Genomic DNA, 27,658 nt, shown 5'->3' on the forward strand with positions numbered 1-27,658 from the left:
CAATGTTATGACAGGTTTTTTAATTTAACTTTAACTAAATTAAATCAATAATTCAATTAAATTAGTTACAAATTAATGTTTTAACTCCTAAAATACAGAAGTACCGTAGGTTTGAGAAAATCTCGAAAGATGGCGCTAGCATAGATATTTTTCCGGATATCGTTAACTGTGGGTTAAACGTGCCAGTGGCGGATGTTATTGATTTGTTTTGGATGGCGCGAAGTGATGCAAAACAATAATGCTTATCGCGAATTACCGTCACGGAACATAAATGATAACCTAAGTAATTATGTCAAAAAGAGGACTAGCTAGCGGTAGGACAGAATATTTAGAAGTTGGCGAATTTAACTATTCATGGCCTGGAGAAAATGGAACACTTCATGATTTTGGTTCGGTGAATTACACAATGCCATCAGGTAAGGCTTTTGTCAGGAACACACTCTGTTTTTTAGTAGTAGAGACTGTTATGTAGATAAAAGTTCAACATGAATAATTTCGTTTTTAAAGGACCATGGTACTGGCCCTGGTGTCCGCTATGGAGGGTTCCACAGCACCCGCTTTTTCAGGTGCGTATTCTGTACACTCGTTATATTTTATAAGTTTCATAACCAAATTTTGCTTGATATGATAATTTAAATTTTTGCTCTCTTTTTAGCTTTCCAATATGCTATTCGTGGCATCGTACTGCGCCCCAAGTACAAAGAAAGGGCAGCTTTGGATGCACACAATCTTGATTTTCGGTAAAGAAATACTTTTCTTTCAAAATCCTAAAAGTTTGTCGTTTTTATACTTACCAACATAATTCATAATAGGTATACATTTTTAAATAATAACAATACATTTTCTCCTTTTTATTTTTATTAATACTGTTACAGATTTCTGTAAACATATTAAATATTACTTAAACGAAAATAAAAGACTTGAGCCTTATTGTAAACTTAAAAGTTTCCATTCCCAACCCAATAGAGTCAGACCAAACTATAACTCCACAGTAATTTTGTTAGCACAGACTGTGGAAATGTTATTTTAAACGTTAAACTTCTATGAAATGATGAGGTACCTATAAATAAAACTTGCAAAGTCCGGGCTATCAAAATCGCTGCCGAGAGTTTGGTGTGACTGTACTCCGTTCTAACCATCAACCGTTTTCAGCCTTCATGCTCTACTCTATCTGGGCCTGGCACGTCATCTGTTCCCCCGACGCGTTCTCTTGGAACTTTGGCTTTGTGTTCCTGAATCTGGCGCAGGTCGTGTACCTCGTGTATGAGATGCGGCCGGTCAAGTTTGATCCTGAGCTGGAAGAAGTTTATCACACGCTGTTTGAGCCTTTTAAGGTGAGGACAATCTATGGCGTAGATGTAGGTTCCAATTTGTCTGTGTGCGTGAAAGTTACTATCAAGACTATTAGCTGCTATTAATGAAAAGAACCCCGAGAAAGAACCGGAAACCTAATTTAATTTGTAAATCCTACTTATAGGAATTATTGATAAAATGTACCTTATTTGGGTTCCGTAACTCAAAGGAAAAAACGGAACCCTTATAGGATCACTCGTGCGTCTTTCTGTCCGTCTGTCACAGCCTATTTGCTCAAAAACTACTGGACCAATTAAGTTGAAATTTGGTACACATATGGAAGTCTGTGACCCAAAGACGGACATGTAATAAAAACAAATGAATTTTAAGCACTTTTAGGGGGAATATGAGAAAAGTTTTTCAAACCATATCGTGTTACATATTAAATGAAAGGGCTTAATTTGAGGATCTCAAATATATTTTTTCTATAATATTATATGAAATAGTTTAGAAGTTTTTATTGGCATACACTCATTCATGTATAAATGTTAAAATTTATTGGTAACTATCAAAACATACATACAGTTAGTCATACTTACAAACTAAACACACACAAGTTACTAACTAAACATTGCTGCCGCTCCTAGACGCTTCCGGTGCAAAAGTGCCCATAATACTCGCGGCATTGCCGCGCTGAATGGCTATGGATAGCCTTTGCACCAGAAACGACTCGGAGCGGGGGTCCTCCCCCTTCTGCCTAAGTCGACGGCCTATGTCGCGCACCATGTTTTTCGCGTCCGCCCCCCAGCAGCCCGCCGTTTCTACCGCGAAAGGGACAAAAATGTAACCTGCTCCCAGGGGGGCATACTTCTGCCGCTTCACTGCAGCCTGAGACTCGGCCGCCGCTCCAGCCGCGCGCACCGTGCGACTGATATGCGAGGCGGCGAAGGTGCTGACACACGTAGCGTCCCACACCAAGCACCGCCCTCTCTCCCACGGTACGAGCGTTAGCCCATCAGGCCTTTTGCCATCCGTGCGACTAAGGCCTGGAGGCTCGAGTACCGACGGAATGCCCGCCGACCTGAGAGCCCTCTGAACTATATCGTTGAGGGCATGGTGACGCGGGTGCCTGCCAGCACAACGCCGGCAACTCAGAGCGTGGTGGCCGTCGGCCCCCACCATGGTACCGCAAATGCATATATGTGGTTCACATACCTTGCAGCCCAGGCGGAGAGCAACGGACACCCGCAATGAGTCACTATCCAGCAGGGTGCCTAATTGTGGAGAAGGCAGCGCATGCAACCATGCCCCGGATTCTGACTGCGATACAGCCAGAAGTCTTGCGTGATCCGTGCCCACAGCATTCCCAATAAGTCCGTTCAGCGTGTCCTTACACCCCACGTCATCCCACGCCCGCTGAACCTTCGGGTTTTCCGGCACGTTTGCTCCAGGATTGAGAGCCAACCACTCCCTCAGCGCGTCGGCCACGAAAGGTATGCTCGCCCTGTCGCCGTTCAAGGATAAAATATCAGCAACAAGGTCCGCCACCCCATGGGCCGACGCCAAGAAGGCCGGCAGACTAACGTCCTGGATACGTCGCACACCTATGCCCCCATGCCGGACCGGCAAAGCCGCCTGCCTCCATTGGTCATCGCTGAGAGAGACGTTGACAACCGCCTCGAACGTGGCTTTAATGGTGTCGTCGAAGGAAGTTATTTCGTCCGGGAACTGCCAAACTGGGGATGTACGTAGCAGGTACGTCATTTTCGGGACGGCAAAGCAGTTTTGCATTAGGACCAAAGCTATATGCGGACTTATTTCTTTGAGACGCTCGCTAGCGAGCTGAAGAAGATCTCTGCTCACCCGTAGCGCTTCAGGAACTGCGGACGGAAATATCGGAGCCCCCAATAAATAAAAAGAGTTGGTGTCTAGCTGCCTGAGGCCAGGAAGTAAAGAAGAGTTTAGAAGTTATTTAAGAAAATAGGCAAAAAATGACCATTCCCCCCCTTAACTCCGATACTACTGAGTCTAAAATTTTGAAAAAAATACACATAATAGTTCTTCACCTCTAGATGACAGGAAAACCTATTAGAAATCTACAGTCAAGCGTGAGTCGGACTTAAGAAAAAAAAAACGCGGTTGGGCTGTTTTAGGGACACAGCCGTAATGGTTTACGTGAAACGTGGTGTAACGTCGTGAAACAGCGAAGGCCGAAGGCCGTGCTACGCGTAGGGCCGAAGGCCCGAAGCGTCCCCCAGAGACTTTTTGAAACGCACGGCCGAAGGCCGAGTTGCGGGAGGTTAGTGCTCAAACACAAAACAATTATAGTACAAGTGTCTGAATGCGAAGGTCGAAGGCCCTGAAGGCCCTGAATACCTATAGATTACTAGAAAAACGTATAAGAAGTCTGCAATTAAGCGTGAGCCGGACTTAAGAATAAGAATTGCTGATAAGCTCTATCAGGGCCACAACCGCAATTGTTTACGTGAAACGTAGTGTGGACAGCTAGTGCGAAGGTCGAAGGCCAAGCTCTGCGTTGGGCCAAAGGCCTGAAGCATCCGAGAGAGGTGCACCTCCACGTAAGGTCGAAGGATGAGCTGTAGGAGGTTAGGGCTCAAACAGAACAAATAATAATAACAAATAATTGGTTTAAGTACGAGTAGCTAAATGAGAAGGCTGAACTGCCGTATATCAGAGGCTCTACCGCGAACACCGAAGTTCGCAAATTGCGGAGATTTCTCTTTTACTCCAATGAAACCATAATTAGTGTGACAGAGACAAATGCCAGCAATTTGCGAACTTCGATTTTCGCGGTTATAGCCCTGTTATCTTGAAATAACAGAGATCCGCCTAACCAATGCAAAAAAATGTAGGCACTATGCTTAACACAATACTTGAACAAAACTAAAAAAAAAATATTGCGTAACTATCCTCTGATACATATTTACAAATTATTAACTATAAGATATATTATACTAACTCACATTTATAGACGGGTCTAACGCAAAATGTATTCAAAAATTTATTTATTTATATGTGTTCAAAACGCGGAAGTTTTAAATATTATATCCTCTGATAGCTCAGTTAAAAAACACGGAAAAGCCGGGGCGTGCCCCTAGCCAGCCGTGTGTGGAACAATTGAATGAACAGTTGAATGTACTTAAGAACTTCGCTTTGCTCGCTCGTTCGAAAATGTGTGCAGTACGGAACCCTTTGGGACGCGAGTTCGACTCGCACTTGACCGGTTTTTTTTTATAACCATCTGTCATTGCCACATCCGATATGGGTAATATGTATCTGCATGTATTGAAACGATTAACACTTGAAGATCTGAAGACCTATACATACATGTACTTAAGCAATTATAATTAAATAGATAAATAAAATGTTTCGTAAATATGTAATCTCAAACCAGTAAGGCTAATTCGAATGACACTTTGACATCAAAATGATGTCATTTAGTTATCAAGAGAGCGTGCTTTTTCGCTCGTACTTGTCTGTGCACATTGGCGCGAGCGAGATATAATTTAGATATCAAAGCGTGTTTGAATTGGCCTCCAGAAATGCAGCTTTAACATCCTTAAATTTTTTCCCTTCAGATTCTCTTACTGTATTTCTTCCGGTGTTTTTTTTACGAAAATTACTAGCCAGTTTTTCGCAGAATATACTTATGCGCTTAAATTGCATGCATATATTGTTTCCTAGGTATCGCGACTACAATTCAAGCGAATGGTGTCACCCGACTTTGCCCATGTAATGTCTCTCCATGCGGGGGAGGCCTACGCCATGCAGAACCTTACGAAGACCGATAGACTTGGCTTGTTGCTGGCTGGCAAGGTAGGTTGATTGTACAATAGAGAATACAGTTCTGTGATTGCGGTTTGAGCGAAAGGTGTCACACGACTTTGCCTATGTAATGTTTCCATGCGGGGGAGGCCTACGCAATTCAGAACCTAACGAAGACCGACAGACTTGGCTTGTTGTTGGCTGGCAAGGTAGGATGATTGTACCTACAAGGCTACAATTGAAAGTACAGACCGCGGTTTCCCATTTGGTGACCCCTGGTCTAGTCATGTCATCTGACTTTACGCCTCAAAAACCAACATACGGCTTGTGGTAACAGGCGGTAGCCTAGGAATAAATGTTCATGCGAAAGAGACCTATTATGCAGAACTTCTCGAAGGCTTACCTACTACTTAATACTTGGCTTGTTGTTGTCTAACAAGGTAGTTCGATTTCCATGATTTTTTGTAATTGTCCGGAAAATGCAGTTCACGCTGATAATGATTATTGATTAGGTTACCCATTTTTATGCACTCGAGGATGCTTCTTCGTATAACCGTGTAATTAGGTAGAATCCGGGAGATAAGTGTCATTCTATTGGAACTTGCTAACTATGAAAACAAACCGCCATATTGAAATTGTCTCTGAATGATGAACTTACTAGTGGCTTTTGTTCCGTAAAGTCGGGTTACTTTAGCCCTGGAGGGTAACTTTGGTCATTGAGATTTACTCGGTCCAGGTTATATTATTGCAGTCTAATTATGGAAATATGCCGTGAGGTTTGTTTTAGCTAACCTTTGACGTTTTTATGTTTTTTATTAGATCCTTCTAAATAAGGTTTTCATGTGGGTCAAAGTTACTGTCCATTGGGTCAAAGTAACCCGAGTTTACGGTACATAGTTAGCAAGTTCCATAGTTTGGCGCGGTGACCCAAAATGAGTCATGGCCTCCAACACAAGAACATGCCATTTCAAAAAAATATAGATTTTAAAATAATATGATTTTAAGATGTAAGATAAAGTAACATGTCTTCCAGTCGGCAGCTGGCGTCTACATTTTCCGTAAATGCCTCAACACCTTCGTAATTCCGACTTCCTTCTAGCACACGGGTGTTCCTTATGACACCGCATATTATGCCAGCACTTGCACATGCCGGGCTAAATTAAGTTTCAACTGTTGACCGCCCCCGGAGACGTCTCACGGCAACAGACGGTCTCAGATATTAAGACGTCATTTGACTCAAAAGCATTTGTTCCTACATTTAACTTTCATTTAAAAAGAAATAGGATTTAAAATTACAAAACGCATTTTAATTTTTAGTGTTCCGTGCAAAACTTTGTTCACGGAACACTTATTTTTTATGTTAGCACCTTCCATAGACTAGGAATCCTTTCACACCACAAATTTTGGCCCGGAGGGTAATTTTTTCGACTGATGATAGTTATTTTTAACTGACCGCATGGCTGTAGCAATTACAATAAGTTACATACATAATTAGCGTGAATGAGAAATTTTACAATTTACCTACAAACTCCCGGTCATCAGTTTGATTTGCAGATATTATAAGTATTGTAGGTACATATACATAGGTACCTATTGCACTGCACGTGGTCTCGAGAGGTAGGTAGGTATTACGTTCGACGCTGGGCTCTAAAATGGCGACTTGTTTTATTTGCCAGGTCGTTAATCTGAACTTTTACAATTCCGCCCGAATTCTCTTTCTGTTTATAAAACTTTTTATGTCTAGACACTTAACCCTCTGAAATAAGACCTTTATTGATCATATATAACGTGTTGGTTTCAGTAAATACCTAAGAGGCTAACTCGAATATACCTTCAATTGTCGAATGTAGACTATGTAGAGTAAGAGTACCTACCTATACTTGTACTGGTCTGATGATTTTATCAATGTACCAATTAGGGAATGCAAATCGGTTATTTTCGGTTATTTTTTTAATTTTTTATAACCGATAATTTCCATACAAAAAATAACCGAAAATAACCGATTTGCATTCCCTAGTACCAATTTCGATGATTTCTCCGAATCCATTTAATTTTCGCTGAACATATTTAGGTAGGTACATGGGGTTCGAATCAGTAGTTCTTAAGGTCCTTTATCAGCCTTCGTTTGCTCCGTGCTTGAAGCGTATCCAGTACTTATCTATACCCCAACTGTTCGTTTAGCTGAGAATTATCATAAAATTCATAAAGGATGACTCACGCTAGAACAGTCCGAGTCCGGACGGAGCTGCCCGACACTTCAGTTTTCTATAGAAATCGTCACGTAAGCAACGATCACCCGTTATTGAAAACGAAGGGTCGGAAGCATCGGCCCGGACCCGGACCGTTATCGCGATTCATACTTTAAGGTACACAGGGAAAAAAGTATCAATTCAGTAATACGCCGAATAACGAGCCATGATAGATATGTATCTCCGCAAATTATGCAAATGTAAAAGTTTCCATTCGGCAAAGTGCCGTAGGGGGAAATTTAAAACAATTCAGGTCTACACGCGCCAATGTTTGCTATGAATACCTATTCTACCCAAATACCATAGGACTTATGGCACTATACTAGGATAATGAAGTTAAGACTTTCTGGTAGAGCAGCATACAACTAGATGGAGTATGTATAATAATAAATAAAAATAAAAAAGCCTTTTATTTCTTGCAACCGTTACAATACATTTTTACTTAAATACTAATTTTATATTAAGATTAACTATTTTTGTTTAATTATTGTGCGACTATAAAAAAATATTATTTAATCTGCAAGAACCCCTCCGCAGGTGAAGGCCTCCTCCAAAGATGCCCAGTTTGTTCTATCCTGGGCTATTTGCATCCAGTTAGTACCAGCTATTTTGCTTATCTCGTCCGCCCATCTCGTTCGCGGTCTTCCGATACCGCGTTTCCCACATGGGCATTTCCAGGATGTCACTCTTAGGGTCCATCGGTGGTCTGTCAGTCGTGCTATATGCCCTGCCCATTTCCATTTCTGTTTTTGGGCATATTTTAGAGCATCAATAGCTTTTGATATGCTTCTTATTTCAGTGTGCCGTATTTTTTGGATTTTTTTTTATATTTAGCATGCTTCTCTCGAGGCCTCGTTGACATGTGACAATTTTTTTCTTTATTTTTGCGTGTACTTCCAGGTCTGGCAAGCATATGTTAAGCATGGTAAAAGACAGGACGAAATTACTTGTGTTTTAATTTTAATTGGCATATTGCTTTTAAAAATCTCCTTCAAACTCCAATATTTATTCCAAGTATGTTGAATACGCCTCTCTATTTCCGCATCGTTGCTTTCTTTATCGAAGCTGATTTGTTTGCCCAAGTATGTGTATTTATCCGTATATATCAGTTTTTCGTCGTCTACAGATATGGTCTTTGGCGTGCTGTTTGTCATTAGCATTGTTTTAGTGAGGTTCATCTCTAAGCCTACTTCTTTGCTAGCTGTGTTTAGAGAATGGATCATGAATTTTATTTGTTCGCTTGATTCCGATAGAAGCACCAAGTCGTCTGCAAATCGCAGGTGGCTCAGGTAATTTCCGTCAATATTCAGGCCGCAGTTTTTCCAATTTAGCTTTCTTATGATCGACTAGAATGGCAATGAAAAGCTTTGGGGAGGTCGTATCGCCTTGTCTTACCCCTCTTCTAATAGGGAAGATTGGGCCGTGTCTTTCCAATTTTACTCTACCCGTGTTGTTACTGTAAATGCTTTTTATTACCTGTATATACCCGTCCTCCACTCCCTGTTCTTTTAGCGTAGCCCAGATACTTGCATGTGATACGGAATCGAAGGCTTTTTTATAGTCTATGTAGGCGACATATAGAGCTCTCTTTCTCTCTTGATATTTTTCTATCAATAATTCCAGAGTGTGAATATGGTCTATAGTCGAGTATTGCTTCCTAAATCCTGCCTGTTCCACCGGTTGCTCTGTTTCTAGTGTGGTGCCTATTCTTTGGTTTATGAGAGACGAGAATAATTTGTATATGCATGGCAATAAGCTTATTGGCCTATAATTTGCAACGTCGCCTGGGTCTCCCTTTTTATAAATTAGTATTATATCTGACTCAGACCATTGTGACGGTGTTTCATTAGTTTCGATAATACGGTTGAAAAGGTGCGTTAACGGTTGAGCCAGTAATGTACAGACCGATTTAATCGCTTCGTTGGTGATGTTGTCTGAACCAGGGCTTTTATTTGTCTTTAGTCTATTTATTGCGTCCCCAACCTCGGTGATGACGAATGGTGCACAACTCATTGTAGTTAGGTCCTTACTCTGAGCGTCATTATGATCGGTGTTATCTGTCTCCTGGGCGCTGTACAGAGTTTTGTAGAACGCAGTTGCTATTTCATCACGACTACATTTACATTTTATCATTACGACTATTTAAGGTTTTTCCGTCCTTTTTTAAACCATCGATCCATATCTTGTTTGTTCGTAGCTCCTTGTAAGCCTTTTTTGAGCTGCCTCCCTGTACGAGATGTTTCTCGATGGTATCCGATCTGTATCTTGTATAGTCGTATTTTATGCGCTTGCTTATTAACTTGTATAACGCTGAGAGTTCATTCTTCATAGTCCTGTTTTTGTTTTTAGTAATTTGCAGTATATGTCTCCTCTTCATTAGCGCTAGAGTGCTCTCGGACAAGATTTTGTGTTTTTTATTTGTATCTTTATTTGGTATTCGAGCGTCGTGAAGGCTTTGAGAGATAGCGTTAAGTATTTTATAGTGATAGGTTTGTACTGGAACGTTTATTTGAGGGTCCATTAGGTTTGGCAAGTGTGACCTGATGCATTCTTTGTATCTGACTTTCTCTTCTTCATTTTTCAATGTTGGTTTTTGGTCATTTTTAAATCCAGTTCGGCTCTTTTTTATACTTGATAGTGTGATTGTTGCTCTAACAGGTCTATGGTCTGAAGAAAAGTTGAGATTCAATACTTCCACGTTTTGTGCCGTAGCAGGTCGGTTTGACAAAATGTAATCTATTTCGTTCTTATATTCACCACTAGGTGAACGCCACGTCCATCTTCGGCTTGGTTTCCTTTTAAAATATGTATTTAAAATTGATATTTTGTTTTCCATAGCGAAGTCGATAAGCCGCTGTCCTCTTTGATTTCTTTCACCATATCCGTTTGATTTCGTTATCAAAAATTCATCAGGTTTGGGTTGGCCTATTTTTGCATTAAAGTCTCCCATAATTATATACTCGTTGTGTGCTAGTTCTATGGCTTTATACAAGTTTGCATAAAAAAGCTCGATATCTTCTTCGCTTGCTGCTTCTGTGGGAGCGTAGACTTGTATAAGTGACATTTTGTTATCATGTATATTTAGGTTTAATAGAGCGACTCTATCTGAGATTCCAATGAAGCTTTCAATGTTACTTTTATGACGTATGTTTATTAAAAAGCCAACTCCATATAACCCCTGTTTGAGTCCTATGTGACAGAGAATACAGTTTTCATACTCTTCTATTTTTGTGCCCATGCGCCTAGTTTCTGATAGTCCGATTATATCAAAGTTTATATTTTTAGGGTTCCGTACCCAAAGGGTAAAACGGGACCCTATTACTAAGACTTCGCTGTCCGTCCGTCCGTCCGTCCGTCCGTCCGTCCGTCCGTCCGTCCGTCCGTCCGTCCGTCTGTCACCAGGCTGTATCTCACGAACCGTGATAGCTAGACAGTTGAAATTTTCACAGATGATGTATTTCTGTTGCCGCTATAACAACAAATACTAAAAACAGAATAAAATAAAGATTTAAATGGGGCTCCCATACAACAAACGTGATTTTTGACCAAAGTTAAGCACCGTCGGGAGTGGTCAGTATTTGGATGGGTGATCGTTTTTTTTTTGCTTTTTTTTTGTTTTTTTTTTTGCATTATGGTACGGAACCCTTCGTGCGCGAGTCCGACTCGCACTTGCCCGGTTTTTTAAAGCTGGAGTATGTAATAAGTAATAATTCAGTTTCCATTCGTTATCCATCCATCTAGGGTCCAAATCTGACAATAGAAAACTTACGTATCCCATCGACATGATATTGGATATCCATAGGATATCATACTTGGAGATCAGGAAATTCCTCAACAACAGTTGATCTTTTGAACTTGTTTTTACGATTAGCCTAGTACACACAGCAACACTCCTGGCTATACATCAGTGGACCTTATTACAAAAGGCATAAGGCCGATGTACAGTTAACAGTGTGGGCGACTGTGCCTAAATAGGTAGATACAAAGTAAATTGTTTTTCAAACATTAGCCAATTTTCGCGAAATCATATTGAGCAACTTTTATCGTGAGGCCAATCTCTAAATTGCGAAAAAAAATTTAGTCTCCCATACAACCCTTTAAAGGGATCAGTGGTGGTAACTATTTTTTTTAACTGACTGTTTTTTGTTAAGTTTAATAGCTATTATTATATACCTAGCGGCTAAAGTTAGTTAGTGAGTTAGTGGAGTAATATCTATCCCAGGCCTTTTATAAGGAGTAGTAGTGTAGTAAGTTCTCTTCGGAAATGGTGTCTTTAAATCGTGCGATGTTAATAATTGATAGCTGCTTTATAATTTGGATAATTCCGTCCACCATAATTACCTACGGCTGCTATTGTCATACTTAGGTGTCTTAGCTTAGATATGTCTCATAATACGAGTTTCACAAGGTAGTAATCTATAACCCGATAGTATTGCGACGCCTTTAACGGCACAGACGTGCCTTCCTCGACGCTCCTATTCCCTTAACGGGGCAATACTTTTTAATAACGCATCCATTTTGTGAGACGTCGGAAATTTGTGTTTTACGCTTATGTAGAAACGTGTGGTTGTCAACGTGAACGGTTTTTTCCGTTACCCGCATACAGGGTAAAATTGTAATTTGTAATTGTCACATAGAAACCTAGCAGTTTAAGAAATGCTTGGCTTACATCTTCTTCTCACATTGAACGCTGATGTCTGATTCGTTAGTTTGGTTGCCCTAGATACAGGCTATGCCTAATTTGGGGACCCGTAAAAGTATTGCTGTATGCATGCAACCTTGATTTCATGCAAGTATGTTCCCACTGCTAAACCCATTTTTGTGTGTGCAAAATAAAATGTTTTTTCAGTTTTTGTCATCTGCCTTCTATATCGCTCGAATATGCAAGAGTGATAGAGAGACAGATAACGAAATTTTGATTTGCACGAAAGGCCTTCTGGTCCTACATTCTACGTCAACCTAATCAAACTTTATTACACAAGTGGCATCTGTTGTTTGCATACGAGTACGTCGTGCTCCAATGCGAACATCTGTTCAGAAAGCTGTTCGTGTTTCCCTGAATATAAAGTTATTTGGTCCGTTTTTTCTGCTTCTTTGATACATTTGAGACTATCAATAATTGTATTACCTACTTGTGTCGTCTGTCCAATCAACGAAGTCGATTTTGTTTGAAAACCATTAAACTACATCGATAACTCTCGATAAAGATCAACAAATGTAGGCTTGAGTGAGTTTCTGAACCTTAAGTGCCACCAGATTTATTTAACGGTAGTTCGACTGGAAGTTTGAGTAGTAATTCTACAGACGCGAGAACAGGATTGTTAAATGGCAATGGTTTTAACTTCCTTTGTTTTGCGAACTTTTCTTTGATAGTGTACGTAAGGTAAACGCCCTAGTGCTTGACAGCTTATTCCAATAGTTGACAACTAGTTTGCCACCTCTATCGCCAGGGAAGCAATTAAGATTGAGAATAGCAACTTTGGGGGAGTGTCGGGCATTGACGTATTTACGTTAAATGATTCTAGTGTGTATTGTTAATTTGTTACACATTTCTTCGTTCGCTAAAAGTGTTTGTATAGTAAGGTCTGTGGGATTTTTATCACTCCAAAGAATATATAATAATAAAATAAGTGATGCCGTTTTATGTAAAGATGGTTTGGTGAATGGGCGGAATATACCTATGAGCTGTGCTGTGCATGCTTTATGTGTTGTTCTTTAGGCTAGTGATACTATTGCTGGTAACTGGTAAGCTTGTAATAGTAGATTGTTACACAAGGGAGCAAAATGCGAATTTGATCCCTCCTAGCAGGGAAGAAAAGCCCTTTTCCGAATAGGTAATGTGAAAACGTTTTGTTTGTCTTAGGTGAACGTGATGAGCGGCCACCAGTTCCTCCATCCGATCCTTCCCTGCGAGTTTTTGGATTCGCCCGAGTTTGAATCCAGTCGGGCGACTATTGATGAAAAATTCAAGGTACGCGCTTTTATAAATACCACAGGATGGCTCAAAAATAAGTTACTTAATAAAAAAATATAGGTATTATTTTCTTACTTACGCAATTTTTACTAAATGTCAATATAAATTAAAATTACAATCATTTAACAGACACGAAATGTATTTTCTTTAAAAATATTCTCCTTTGGCTTTTTAGACAAATGCAAACCTTTGTTAAAATTACCAACATTAATCACTTTAAAAAAATGTGACGTCGTATTTTTGGGCCAACCTGTATTATATGTACTATACCAGAGGGTAGCACACTTTTGAGAAATGTTATGGAAATTTGTCATATTTTGCTTTATTCTAAGTTAATAACAAATTAAAAGAGATAATTTTGGCCATGGTCATTTTAAGTATCATGTTTGTCATGAATCGTGTGTTCTACCGTAACGTCCAAACTATGTTCTAAGCCGATTTTGATGAATGACAATGTGAAGCGATTCATATTTGTTGATTGGATGACATAGGATACATTAACAGACTTTCAAAAACCGGCCAAGTGCGAGTCGGACTCGCAAGCGAAGGGTTCCGTACCATTATCTATAAAAACTGTCACCAATCCAAGTACTGACCCCTCCCGACGTTGCTTAACTTCGGTCAAAAATCACGTTTGTTGTATGGGAGCCCCACTTAAATCTTTATTTTATTCTGTTTTTAGTATTTGTTGTTATAGCGGCAACAGAAATACATCATCTGTGAAAATTTCAACTGTCTAGCTATCACGGTTCGTGAGATACAGCCTGGTGACAGACGGACGGACGGACGGACGGACAGCGGAGTCTCAGTAATAGGGTCCCGTTTTACCCTTTGGGTACGGAACCCTAAAAAGGAGTTTAAAATCTATACCTACCAATAACCTTAGTCGGTCTCGTTTTATGACAGTAAAATTCTAAATAGCCCAGCGGCTTGCAACGTTGCAATTTTATTGCCTGAATGACCGAATTACTTACATGGTTTGGAGTGTTCACCTGTATTAGGTAATATGTAGTACAAATGGCCATAATAGTGTAACATTACGAAAATAACTTCTCGTTTTCTGTGACGCGATCACTATTGGTTGTCAAGTAAACATAGCATTGCGATACAGCGAGGAAATGCCGCCAGCATCCTTGGTACAATGCCTCAAGGGCCTATTTTAGATTTAAGCTAGTTATTAATTTCGTTTAGTAGTACCACTGTATATATATTGTATGTAAATAAATGTTCTACCATTGTTCTTAAAAAAAAAAAAGTAAACATTAATAGTAGATAAAAGTTACGTTATGTTGTTACTTAAAGGATGACTCACGTTAGAACGGGTCGGGTCCGGGCCGGAGCTTCCGGTGCTTACTTTTGGCATGACAGGCGATCACGTGATGCTTTCCATAGAAAATGATGCGCCGGAAGCTCCGGCCCGGACACGGCCCGATCTAACGTGAGTAATCCTTATGCTCGTCTTATGTAGGTATTTCAGAGAAGTGTTCAATGAAACATATAAAAAGTTATGAACACGAATGCAAAAACATGTACATAGGTACCGCGCGTACGCCCAGTCAGATCACGGTTCTTTAATTAAAATTCTACAGATAATATCGTAAGTATTTTTACAGTAGGTACATCTGGTTACAGTGGCTACATTACACTGACTCCCTTCGGTCGTGTTTTAAAATTCGCCACTCGTTGCGAATTTCCTATTTTTCGCTCTTATATCGTAAATTACAATTATTGTTTTGTCTATCCTGCCCCCTGCATTACTTTTTAGGGTTCCGTACCCAAAGGGTAAAACGGGACCCTATTACTAAGACTCCGCTGTCCGTCCGTCTGTCACCAGGCTGTATCTCACGAACCGTGATAGCTAGACAGTTGAAATTTTCACCGATGATATATTCCTGTTGCCGCTATAACAACAAATACTAAAAACAGAATAAAATAAAGATTTAAGGGGCGGCTCCCATACAACAAACGTGATTTTTGACCGAAGTTAAGCAACGTCGGGCGGGGTCAGTACTTGGATGGGTGACCGTTTTTTTTTGCCGTTTTTTGCATTATGGCACGGAACCCTTCGTGCGCGAGTCCGACTGGCACTTGCCCGGTAAGCATCTAAATTCTCTGCATCTAGTGATAGGCTACGAGACTCATTGAGAGCACCACCCGGGAGACACGTGCAAGGCAACACAGGGTAATCTTCTTGCGGACGCGAGTAATCTTCGTCTCCTGAGTAATCTTGGGATCCTGCCACCTGATCTGCGAAGGAAAGATGCGCTTATGAAAGAGTCTCGCAAAATTAGGGAAAATCCAAACTTACCAATACACAGCGAATTCACGCACCCGGTAAATAGTCGCCTGAAGTCCAGGAACCCCCCCTACAGTATAGCGTCAACTCTTTCACAAGGAGACTACAACGCTAACCGGGAGTGGACACAACTATGGACTACTACAATAGTTGGAAAGTTTGGATCGGGGATTATCCCGGGTAAGAAAATAGATGGGTTTGATCTGCCGAGGCGGACATGGTGTAACCTCAATAGATTGCGCACCGGCCACGGTCGCTGTGCCCTATATAAGTACCGTTGCGGCTGGGTGGAGTCTCCTGCCTGTCACTGTGGTGCCGAGGAACAGAGTATCCGACATATTTTCCAAGAGTGCCCATCTACTCGGTATACTGGAGGCCCCCCGGAAGACCTGATAAAACTGAACGACGAAGCTATCAAGTGGATTAATTCTCTGGAGTTAGATTTATGATTTCTCTGTATCTGTAAATATAATATGATGCCATACGATTAAATAAATAAACTTGCCCGGTTTTTCAATACGAACTATACTAACCAGCATAATATATGTTTTCTGATCTATGACCCAGTCACTATATTAGAAAACTGCAAAGTACTAGATCGTATAAAACATTCATTTCTCACCACTCAAAACTCGCTGGGAGCGAAGTTTCATACAAAATTCAAATAGTGCTTCTTGGAGAACATAGGCAAAGTAATACTAGAGACAAGTACTTATATGTATTTAAAGAAGACGTGCAGCCTCCCGACATTCAACAAAAGAACCGAATCGATAATGTTTCCTTAACAGAGCTTAAGATGTCGCTATATGAAACGCAGTGAAATAAAATGAAGTTAAATTTAAATGCATATTATCGCCGCATTGCCTAGTTTGCTAGTGCCCAGTTGAGTAATTTTACTACAACATATTATTAGGAAGAAAAGACAAGTCAAATTAGGTCCAGCTTCTTTAAGAATATTTTTGACTATTTGCAGTACCTACAGTCAGTAGCAGAAACGCCTGGTCTCAAAAATCAGTACACTTACACTCTCTTTATTATTTTGTCAATAAAGCTGTGCTCTGATTATTTTGAACACATCACTCTAGTTATATCTGCTGCTGACTGTACAAATTTCTCACACGTCACACGTATTAATATTCTTTTGTCTATGGTAGAGGGTGAGTAACGAGAGGGATGACGGTTTAAACTCAAGATGTTACTACCGACATCTGGCCCAAGTGCGGTACCCACTTCGGCATTATTAATAAGTTTAGGTATGTCAGGGAGCTCGGATACCTCTAACGTAAACTCCAGTACAGGGGTGAAAAGCATTTTCGCATCTTGAAGCAAATAATACCTACTTCCAATAGGGGCAATAATAGGTACGGACACTTGACATCATTTCGTCCGTTGCACGTTTGATACCGTAAAACGGGGTGAGTAGGTTTCGCGGGTAGCTATGTCCGAACCACTTATTATATACATCATTCAGTTTTCACATGTAAAAATAAAATTTTATCGAGGTTTGAAAGTCAAATTTCACCCAACTCACCCCATTTTAGGGTATTTGACAGACAATCTTGTATATTCTAGACCTGTGACTTGAAGCCACTCTTGGCATATGGAGTCGCGCGCTGCAACTCAAGTCATGCTAACTAAGCAGTATGTAGTGTTAAATGACTAATGCGCCAATAGCGTCTATCACGGTTCATCACACACTGATGACGTAATTATTCACGGCGCCCGCGGCTCCATAAAGCTGTGACCTATATAACTACCCGAAGGGGTTCCAGAGGTCGCTGTACTGTTTGTTGGTCTCGACTTACTTGAAGTCACGCTTGACATATGTATGGAGTCGCGCGCTACAACAAGTCATGCTAACTAAGCGGTATGTAGTGTTAGATGACTAATGCGCCAATAGCGTCTATCACGGTTCATCACACTGATGACGTAATTATTCACGGCGCCCGCGGCTCCATAAAGCTGTGACCTATTAGACCTATATAACTACCCGAAGGGGTTCCAAAGGTCGCTGTACTGTTTGTTCGTCTCGACTTACTTGAAGTCACGCTTGACATATGTATGGAGTCGCGCGCTACAACAAGTCATGCTAACTAAGCGGTATGTAGTGTTAGATGACTAATGCGTCAATAGCGTCTATCACGGTTCATCACACTGATGACGTAATTATTCACGGCGCCCGCGGCTCCGTAAAGCTGTGACCTATATAACTACCCGAAGGGGTTCGGAAGGTCGCTGTACTGTTTGTTCCGGCAATTATTTAGGATTGATCGATGATCAATGTAAGAGCAATTTGGCGGAGTTATATGGCTTAGGAATGACGAAAAATGATTAGTTTTTTAACAAGCTGTATTAAATTTCAGATATGTATAACAATTCAATATTTTAAAAGAGTAATTATAATAACATCAATAAGTTGCTGTGATAATTACTTAAGATTATATATTCATATGTTGCTACTTGCCCTACTTGAATAATGAATATTTTGATTTGAATTATTAATCTTGATTATTTTCACGTTCAACAAAATTTGTGTTTTTGCTAACATTATTATCTTATCATGTCACTATTTAATTAAGACTGTTTAAAAATCTCACTCAATAATCATAATTTAGTTTCTAAAAATAATAGGCAAAGTCTAAAAGATATGCTTGCATTTTTACAAGGATCGAAGCTAAAAACGTTGGATACCCCTGCCCTATTAATTAATTACCCGTGATTAAATTGTTTCTTTTAATTTAAGAAATATAATAATGTAAATTATAATGGAATAATAAAAAAAAATAACCCCAACCGATTACAGAACCTCTTCCTTCTTGGAAAAGAAGACGGTTAATAAAAATATCAGCGTCATTAATCCAAAAACATATTTACATAGTTCAATCAAACTACCGTTAGCTAAAATAATTAATCACCTCAAGGCACTCGGTAAAAACAAACCTAACGACCCGTGAAATAAAGCGAAATGAGCAAATAAAACCGATACATTTTCTGTCAAAAACCATTAAGTATTACTTTCATATCTCTTTCGATAAAAAAGCGATAAATGTTAACCGTAAATTACAAGTGGATACTTTTCTTACTTCATCCATTTTTGTAAAAAAAAACCGGACAAGTGCAAGTCGGACTCGCCCACCGTAGCGATAGAGGTACACCCTGACATTCGGGAATCAGCTGCAAATGGTGTTAAAGGTATGAAAATCGGCACGATTAATCTTTAGGCCATTTGAATCAATTTGACCCGAAGCACCAAAAAAATAAAACAAACGGAAAGGAGTTATGACGTCATTTATTTTATGTATGAAATAAAAAAAAATTGTTCAGAAACCTATCGTGTGTGGTATTAAATGAAAGGGAATTTTGAGCCGGTTCTTATCATAAATTCTGATGATGAACACACAAATAAATGCCCTTACCAGGATTCGAACCTGGGACCTCCTGCTTCATAGGCAGGGTCACTATCGACTAGGCTAGGAGGCTGTTTCATTGATAAATTGATAGATCACAATTTGTAATAATAAAAACATACTAAAACTAAATATTTTCGAAATTAGTTTCTTGGGGTTAGATATGAGGATATTGGGTTTTATTTGAGGTATATTTTACAAAAAATAATTCAACGGTTTCGTATCTGGAGGAGCCCAAACTTGGTATGTTTGGAAAATTATTTTTATTTTAATTGAATGCAAGTGACGGAAATATAATAATGTGATATATTTTTAAACCGGCTCAAAATGCCCTTTCATTTAATACCACACACGATAGGTTTCTAAATATTTTTTTTTTATTCCATACAAAAAATAAATGACGTCATAACTCCTTTCCGTTTGTTTTATTTTTTTGGTGCTTCGGGTCAAATTGATTCAAATGGCCTAAAGATTAATCGTGCCGATTTTCATACCTTTAACACCATTTGCAGCTGATTTTGGTCAACCGCTAGTACTACCGAGGGTTCCGTACTTTTTTAGTATTTCTTGTTATAGCGGCTACAGATAAATACATCATCTGTGAAAATTTCAACTGTCTATCGCGGTTCATGAGATACAGCCTGGTGACAGAAAGACGGACAGATGGACGGAAGTTCCCATTTTTCGCACTTGTATCGTAAATAACTATTATACACGAAGGCAAACAAAGTATTTAACTTAGATTTTAATATAATTTTAATTGTATAATGTTACAAATCTTATTTTGTAAATAATTTCTTGTAAATAATATTTTTGACATGTAATACGAACTGTTATGAATAAATATATGAATATGAATATGAATATGAGTATCCACTTCAAAATATTTTTTTCAAAGTGAGTCCGTTGTATTTTGTAAATGAGTAGGTCCGTTGTCGGGCATGTTCTAGGCATCCATTTCTCATTTCACGATCGGTTTACTTCGCCGTAAGTCACTTCGCTCTTTGGCATTACCTACCCTCGCAGATAACCTCCCATAGACTTTGCATTATGAAGTGTTTGAGAAAACGCGCGTCCGCCACTCTCTGACTGCGTGACTCTCTCTTACTTGTATAAATGATATGTATGTTGCATTGTATCAAGACTTTAAAGGTAACGTTCGAATTCGGATAGAAGTAACATTGGTGCAGTCTGAATCTAAATATTATCATAACTCATATTAAGAGCCAACAGGAGTGGTCATTCCTCCATACAAACGTAGTCCTCGTTTTCCTCCGTGGTTTTTGAAGCTAGAGCAATGATTTTTTCAACACAGATTAATATTGTCAATATCTGTGTCGGACCGTTTTGCTTTTTTTGAGATTTTTGTTTTTTAAGGCGCTAGAGCCCTTCAAAAACGGCCAAAATGGCCTAATAGACTATGCCGCAATGAGAGGCGTGGTATTCAAAACTGATATCAATTAGCCAAAAAAGCAAAACGGTCCGACACAGATAATTTCATAATCATTTAGATTTCCAAATTTGGTTACGATTGGTTATGTTTTGGGGGAGGAAAAAGAGGACTACGAAACCTCGATTTTTGTCATTTTTACGCAGGATTTTTCGCCTCAGCTGCAGTTGTCCCTATCGCACTAATTTTAGGGGCGGAGTCAAGTTTCTAAATACGTACACAGCCAGAAAAGTGATGGGCAATAGTCGACATTTAATGTCGATAATCTAGTGATGTAAGAAGTTATCGATAAACCGTCTTGTGTGAAAATATCTAGATCCTAAGATACAAGGGGTTTTGGGTTGAGAGTAGGGAACACATTTTTGTAGTTATGATATACAATCTATTATGAACTTTTTGATTCTAATATTTCAAATTAGAAATCAAAATCAAAAATATTTTATTGCATGGTTAAAATGGGTTAACAAAATTTTTAGGTACCTACAGGCACGCTTCGTAATTGTCGAGCAATTTAGGGTCCTAGCTGAATTGGTTGTTCCATACTTACTCGTGCTCTATGGAATGTCCAATTTAGCTAGAACCCTAAATGGCTCAACAATCACGGAGCGTGACAGTACAAATGATTCATGTTCTGTATATCCTGTCCTACAATGGCGTTAATATTTGGTTGTCATGTCTATACTTCGTTTTTAAGCATTATTGAAAAAAAAAATAGTAAATACTAATATTAACCACTAAGTACATAACTATTACAAAAAAAGCTAATAAATAATTATACGATTGCATGCTTAAAAAAGACACGTCACCTTCACTCTAATGCTAAACAAACGAAGAATAAGAACTAACAGCGATAAGACCGCCTGTTGCTACCTTTATCTACATTGTAAATCGGTTTTAGGGTTCCGTACCCAAAGGGTAAAACACGGGACCCTATTACTAAGATTCCGCTGTCCGTCCGTCCGTCTGTATCTCTGTATCTCACGAACCGTGATAGCTAGACAGTTGAAATTTTCACAGATGATTTATTTCTGTTGCCGCTATAACAACAAATACTAAAAACAGGATAAAATAAAAATTTTAGTGGGGCCTCCCATACAACAAACGTGATTTTTGACCGAAGTTAAGCAACGTCGGGCGGGGTCAGTACTTGGATGGGTGACCGTTTTTATAAATAATGGTACGGAACCCTTCGTGTGCGAGTCCGACTTGCACTTCGCCGGTTTTTTTTTTAATTTGTTTTTATGTTTGTGGTGTAATAAAGAATATTTTAGAGTCAGACCAAGAAAAGTCTACAGCAATTTTGATAGCACACGCAGTGCAAGTGTTATTTATATGTCATAATTTCATAGAAGCGACGTTTGAAATAATACTTGCACTGCGTGTTCTATCAAAATCGCTATAGATTTTTCTTGGCCTAACTCTACTTTAAATTACAAAGTAAGGCCTAAATTATAAAATAAGGCCCATCAATGTTTTTTTTTTGTGTTTATTAAACTTGAAATTTTGTCTATAGTATTAGCGGACATGGCCTCAAAATTTAAACCCGCTTAAGAATCGGGCCTTATTTCGTGCATTATATACAATACTACCCATTTTTGTGTAGTCATTATTTATACTATAGAAGCATTGTTTGAGTAGCCAATTATTTAAACAGTATTTTTTTAAAGGGCAATGGTGGCAATATTTTAAGGTCTGGATAATAAGATACAGATCTTAATAAGGATATCAATGTAAGTGAATGTTACCATGACTACCAAACAAACAAATGTGATAGAATTTGCCAGCTGGCATTGTAACATTCAGACAGTTACCTATGTACCTAATCTGAAATATGAATAAATTAGTAATATTTTAAACAGGAAAGTAAACCGAATTTTGGCCTTTTGCTGGACACAATCACAATAGTAATTTGTTTTACAAGAGGGCAAAGTTTATCGCCACCGGTTGATGCATTTGCAGCACCAATGGTAGAAAATGCAAGCTCATCATCAACTGCATAATCGACGTTTGATATGACTATTGAATCCGAGCTTTTTGATCATGAATCATGATAAAACAAAATTTTAGAAGGTCGCAGAATAGTGGATTTAAAATATTTATTTTCTGTGATCTCAAATATCAGGCACGATCATACAAATTGTACATTTGCTGATCTTGCCTTTGTCATTGAAAGACGTAAGGGTTTACACAGAGAATATATATTTAAGTGTAATATGTGCAAAAAAAAGGAAACGATACACGATACTGAAGACCCAAAAAGAAAATGTTAGTAAATACTGCTCCTCCCCATGGTTACTTGGTTCCTTATTCAACCTACCTGAAATTAAACGAGTAGGTTAGTAAATTATATCATTTTACATTATAAAGTTAAATGTTTAGGTATCTCAATCACTTACTCACTGGTGGACATGGACGCAAAATTTTTGCCCATCTACTTATACTATCTTATAAAAAATGAAATTTTGAAAGTTAGCACGCTTAAAGTTCGTTTTTTTTGCATTAAGGTAACAGATTTTGACATGTCTTATTAAAAATTACCATTGAAAAATAAGTCATAGCAAATATGTTAGAATTATAAATCATATTAATCATATTAATGAGCAAGAGCACCCTAAACCGGCGAGCGTGTATGAGGAATGTTATGAATGTGAAGGAAGCGAAAGTGGTATGTCAGGATCGTAGCAAGTGGAAATCCGTGGTCTCTGCCTACCCCTCCGGGAAATAGGCGTGATTGTATGTATGTATGTATGTATGTATTAATCATATACTTTTTTATATTCTTTTGCTTTCATAAGTAATATAAACTAATTTTTGAAAGCGTTTTTCAATAATTATTAATAAAAAGACACGTCATGATTGTTTACCTTCTTTCTAATGCTAAAAAATAACGAACTATAATAACCGGGCCTTATTTGGTACAGAACCTTGATTTGATAGGTACATCGGATATTCTGGGCCCCTGAGTTTGTTACGTAAAGGACAAAATGGTGACATGTGGTTAGAGCTGATACTGTTAAACTAGTGGTTCTGTGCGCTAAGTATAAAAAATAAGCTTCAGCGAACTCATTAAGCCTAGAAAAAACCCTACACCCTACTGCCACTTAAGTCAGTCTTGAGTCTTTGAATCAATTTCCGTAGTAGTACTACTACTACTAAGGTACTAGGAGGTAATAAGGCCTATAGTAGGTATAATAAGGCCTACCTGAAAAATAATGTTCTTACAACAGTGTAACCGTGTTAGTTATTTGAGTAACATATATGTAAAGTGATACAATTAAAAGCTAACAGCAAACCAGTACATAAATTATATCTTATGTACTTCTTATGAATTACACTCTTATAAAGGTTTCGGCTAATTACGCTTAATTACTTGAATAAAGGTAGATGAATTGCGTGCGGTCCAATAGGTAACCACAACTCACGGAGTCCAAAACAATAAGCTGATCAGCAAAGTCAAGTAAACAAAGCCAAGTCACAGTAGTAGAAAGATTATCGAGTTCCGTAAACGTAAGCCGGGTCAAAAAATTCAATCGCAACACAGTAAGTAATAAGTGAACGCCTCGTGGCAGTAACGCACGAAAAATAACATTGCAAATTGTCGGCAATGAGGCGCGCGCGGGTGCAAGCGTACGCATCTGTGTGCGTGCATTACACACACAAATACAGTCTCTCACCCCCCGTCAGAGCGACGGGTATATTCAGCTTGAAATCTCAAAATTGACTTTTAGCTCAGCTCCCGTTTCGTCTTAAGTGTATTAAGAACTCACGTATTTTAAGTAGTATTTTGAGTGACCCGTTCTTAATATGTCTGTGTTTACGGAAATTTTGTTATTAAAATTATCTTAACTCTGCTATTCATAGTCGTATACAATTCAGCAACAGTGATGCAACTGAGACTGTCATGCCCGATGACTATAGAACGGAGGGCCTTTTGACCTCCTAATTTAATATTCCACACCGAATAGGTTTCACGGTACATCTTGTTTATACTTACTTATTTATAATGGGGCAAGCGAGATGCGCAGTGTAAAATATCTACGAAGCAATGCTATTAGCTTGGCACTCTCGCATACAAATTTTGTATTAGTTGTAGGTCCGTGTGTTTGTACATGAGATCAATTTGTAAAATTCAAATAGGCCTTCAGTATTGCTAGTTTGGATTTGTGGCCTTGTAACAGTGTCCCTTTAAGCACGTTCCCAAGCCGTAAACATGGAAGTCAGCTCTTGCCGCTCGCTGGATCACCTTATACTTACTGAATTACCGTAATCTTCTTTGCATTGTCCAATGTAAAGTGATCTATGGCTACCCCTTTCCGCTGACCTAATTGCTGTCTGATACGGGCGAATAACAGCCGAGGTGGCCATAAAGCAGAAAATTGGGTTAAATATCGACTAGAAAAAACTTACATTGTATTCAATGCTTAAAACTTTTCGTTTCACAAACACCACCAGGCGTATGGTCGCGATTATCGCGTTTTTCTCTTACTAACGCGCGATGTTAGAATGTGGCGGTTGCTGAATTCCCACCATGACCCACCATCCACCAATATTTCCATTTCATTGCAATCGATGTGTATAAAACATAACTTATCGGATATTCTTTATCTTTATCTTATCTTTATCTAGGGTTTACGTGAAATGTCTCAATTACAAAATTATTCACAAGAAGGCATCGAATGTTTATGGAAACATGGCTCTGGTTTCCGGCTATATAAAACCACCCTGTCCTGTCGTTAAAATTTGCTTGTATGAAATTTTTTACAGTTCTCTATATTTAACGTTCATCAATAGTATTTATCCAAAAAAAAATTATTTTTTCTTTATCCAGGTATCCATCGTAGCCGCATCCTCCTGCCGCTACGTCTACTGGCAACGCAGCTCTCTAGAATACCTCTTCGTAAAAGAGCCATACCTCGCTTCCGTCATAACAACCCTTATAGCTCGGGACATAACTACTAAGTTATACGCGATGAATAATAAAATTGTGACGGATAGGGGCTCCCATCTGGATATCCGGTTGCCGAGTATATCTCACGCTTTGGCAAAGAGTCCAAGGAGACTGAGGGCGGTTAACCGCCTGCCTCCGCCGACCACGGTTCAACCTGTACCACCGGAGAAACGACCAAGTAAGTTCTTACTTCTTTGGATATACCTACTGTGACAATACATTGTTACTGATCTTCACAATGTGTTTACTACGCTATACGCGATGAATAATAAGATTTGTGACGGATAGAGGTTCACATCTGGATATCTTGTTTGGCATGGTTTGGTTAAAAGTCCAAGGAGATTGAAAGCGCTGAATCGACCACCACACCACCATCAACCAAGTTATTTGTAGTTGTGTTGCAATATAATTGTAACTGACGGGAAGGGTCTACTCTACATTAGATTGCTGGGTAAAATACAAGTAGGTACCATCGGAAAAACGATCAAGTTTATTAGTTGTACGTCTGATACAAGATTGTTGGAGCGTCCGACTGGTGCGCGTCTCTACGCGAGGCCGAAGGCTGAGCTGCGGGAAATTAGTGCTCGCATATGGACCATTAAACCAAAACTGTACTGTTACTGTACTTTAAAGAACAAACTACATACAAACAACAATCTAAATAGGCATTTCAACGATACTCTCCATTCGCAGAGGACCGAAGTAACCAGTGTAATAGCTTCGTATATATATTATACTGTATAGGTTCAGATTCTCGAGCTTAGGATGCGGGATGTAGGAGCAAGCGGGATTCCTCTGATAATTTCTCAGAGTTATTGTCAAAACTACCTGTATATTAGCACAAGTTACCTGAATAACGTTTCCCCTAAGACGCTCGTGTAAACACGAATTAACGATACAGTTATATGAAGTTGTACTGGAAGTTCTATAAGGTGGTAAACCTCCATCGGCCACGGTCCAACCGTGCCACCGTAGAAACCAATTTATTTACCAAGTTAGCGCCACCGTAAATCATAACTTGAATATGCAACGGGACGTTTCCGCTGCGAGGCCATTTTCACAGAAGTTTGTATTTTGGTTCCAAGTTCTGGTTTGATTGCATTAATTGCAGTTTTATTACGGAATCCGGCGCACTATAAAACAGGCGTTAAAAATAAAAATCTTGAAAAACGTTTGCAATTTATATTAAATGTTTATTTTGTAGACAATATGGGTCACACAGAGTTCTAAACCAAACTCTGGCACTCCTGTGGATAATAGTTAACTGCTTGTGTGCATATAAGGGATGATAAAGTAACTGAGTATCAATTATGAGGACAAGGGTACAGAAAATGAGGCTTTACCTATGGCCCTTAGCTTTGGTCCACAGGAGAGCGTAAACCTAATTCATGTATATATGACCCAATTTTGTTCAATGTGAGTTTTTTGCTCAATTAACTAATCCATATATGACCATTGACCAGAACTGGTTTTACGTCTCAACTCCTTGTGGTTACAGGGTTTTTATCCTACTTACTTATTTTAATTGAGTTTTCAAAGATGTAGCACCTCCGTCCGTAGGTTACGGGGATCGCTTGCTATCAGGTGGGCCATATGCTTGTTTGCCACCGACGTGGTACACAAAAATTGTAGAATCGAGTTTTTTCCAGTGTGTCTATAATGACCAAAAAACTAATTAGGCTAATGTCACCTTTTTATCATCCTATCTTTCCCCCCAGCCTGCTGGATCCGCAACGACCGCGCCGACACCCGGCGCGACGGCTCCGAGTACTCCGGCGACGAAGAACTAATGCCTCTAGCAGAGCACGAGGCCCCCGCGGCCTCATCTGACGACCTGTCAGTCGCTGAAAGCTGTCCAGACACTTCCTCAAAATACCATAGCTGTGAAGCTGTGGAAACTGATGACGATTTGAGACACTAGTCTTCCCTCTCTGTAGTCATTAATTTATTTGCTACTCTTACTGATCAATGCCTCTAGCGAAACACGAAGCTCCGCGGCATCATCTAATGACCTCTGTGTTGCTGAAAGCTGTCCAGACACTTCCTCGAAGTACCATAGCTGTGAAGCTGTCGAAACTGATGACGAATTGAGACACTAGTCTTCCCTTTCTCTCTCTCTCTTCCTATAGCTATCTATCCCACATGGTGGCGGGGTCAGCTTTCCTGTTTAACCTTCTCCACTTCGCCCTGTCCACGACATCATCCTCGGTTTAGTCTTCCCTTTCTGTAGTCATTAATTTATCTGCTACTCTTAC

At 39.3% G+C, this 27,658-nt stretch overlaps 1 protein-coding gene across 1 annotated transcript; it reads left to right on the forward strand.

Moving 5' to 3' along the window:
- The first annotated feature begins 167 nt into the window (after window positions 1-167).
- Window positions 168-27,424, forward strand: LOC134793831 (popeye domain-containing protein 3-like). Its single transcript, XM_063765532.1, has 8 exons — window positions 168-416; window positions 508-566; window positions 656-740; window positions 1,153-1,334; window positions 4,999-5,130; window positions 13,192-13,299; window positions 25,284-25,581; window positions 27,122-27,424. Exons 1-8 carry the CDS (start codon window positions 290-292, stop codon window positions 27,322-27,324), a joined length of 1,194 nt encoding a protein of 397 aa, XP_063621602.1. The 5' UTR covers window positions 168-289; the 3' UTR covers window positions 27,325-27,424.
- The last annotated feature ends 234 nt before the right edge of the window (window positions 27,425-27,658 follow it).

The sequence above is a fragment of the Cydia splendana genome, chromosome 9 (genome assembly GCF_910591565.1).
Source record: "Cydia splendana chromosome 9, ilCydSple1.2, whole genome shotgun sequence".
NCBI classification, from domain to species: Eukaryota; Metazoa; Arthropoda; class Insecta; order Lepidoptera; family Tortricidae; genus Cydia; species Cydia splendana.

Excerpts from the sequence above, each read along its gene's own strand:
- LOC134793831 (XM_063765532.1), top strand. The coding sequence starts at position 290 with ATGTCAAAAAGAGGACTAGCTAGCGGTAGGACAGAATATTTAGAAGTT. Across the intron at positions 417-507 it reads GAATTACACAATGCCATCAG|GACCATGGTACTGGCCCTGG; the intron begins GTAAGGCTTTTG and ends TCGTTTTTAAAG. Across the intron at positions 1,335-4,998 it reads CGCTGTTTGAGCCTTTTAAG|GTATCGCGACTACAATTCAA; the intron begins GTGAGGACAATC and ends ATTGTTTCCTAG.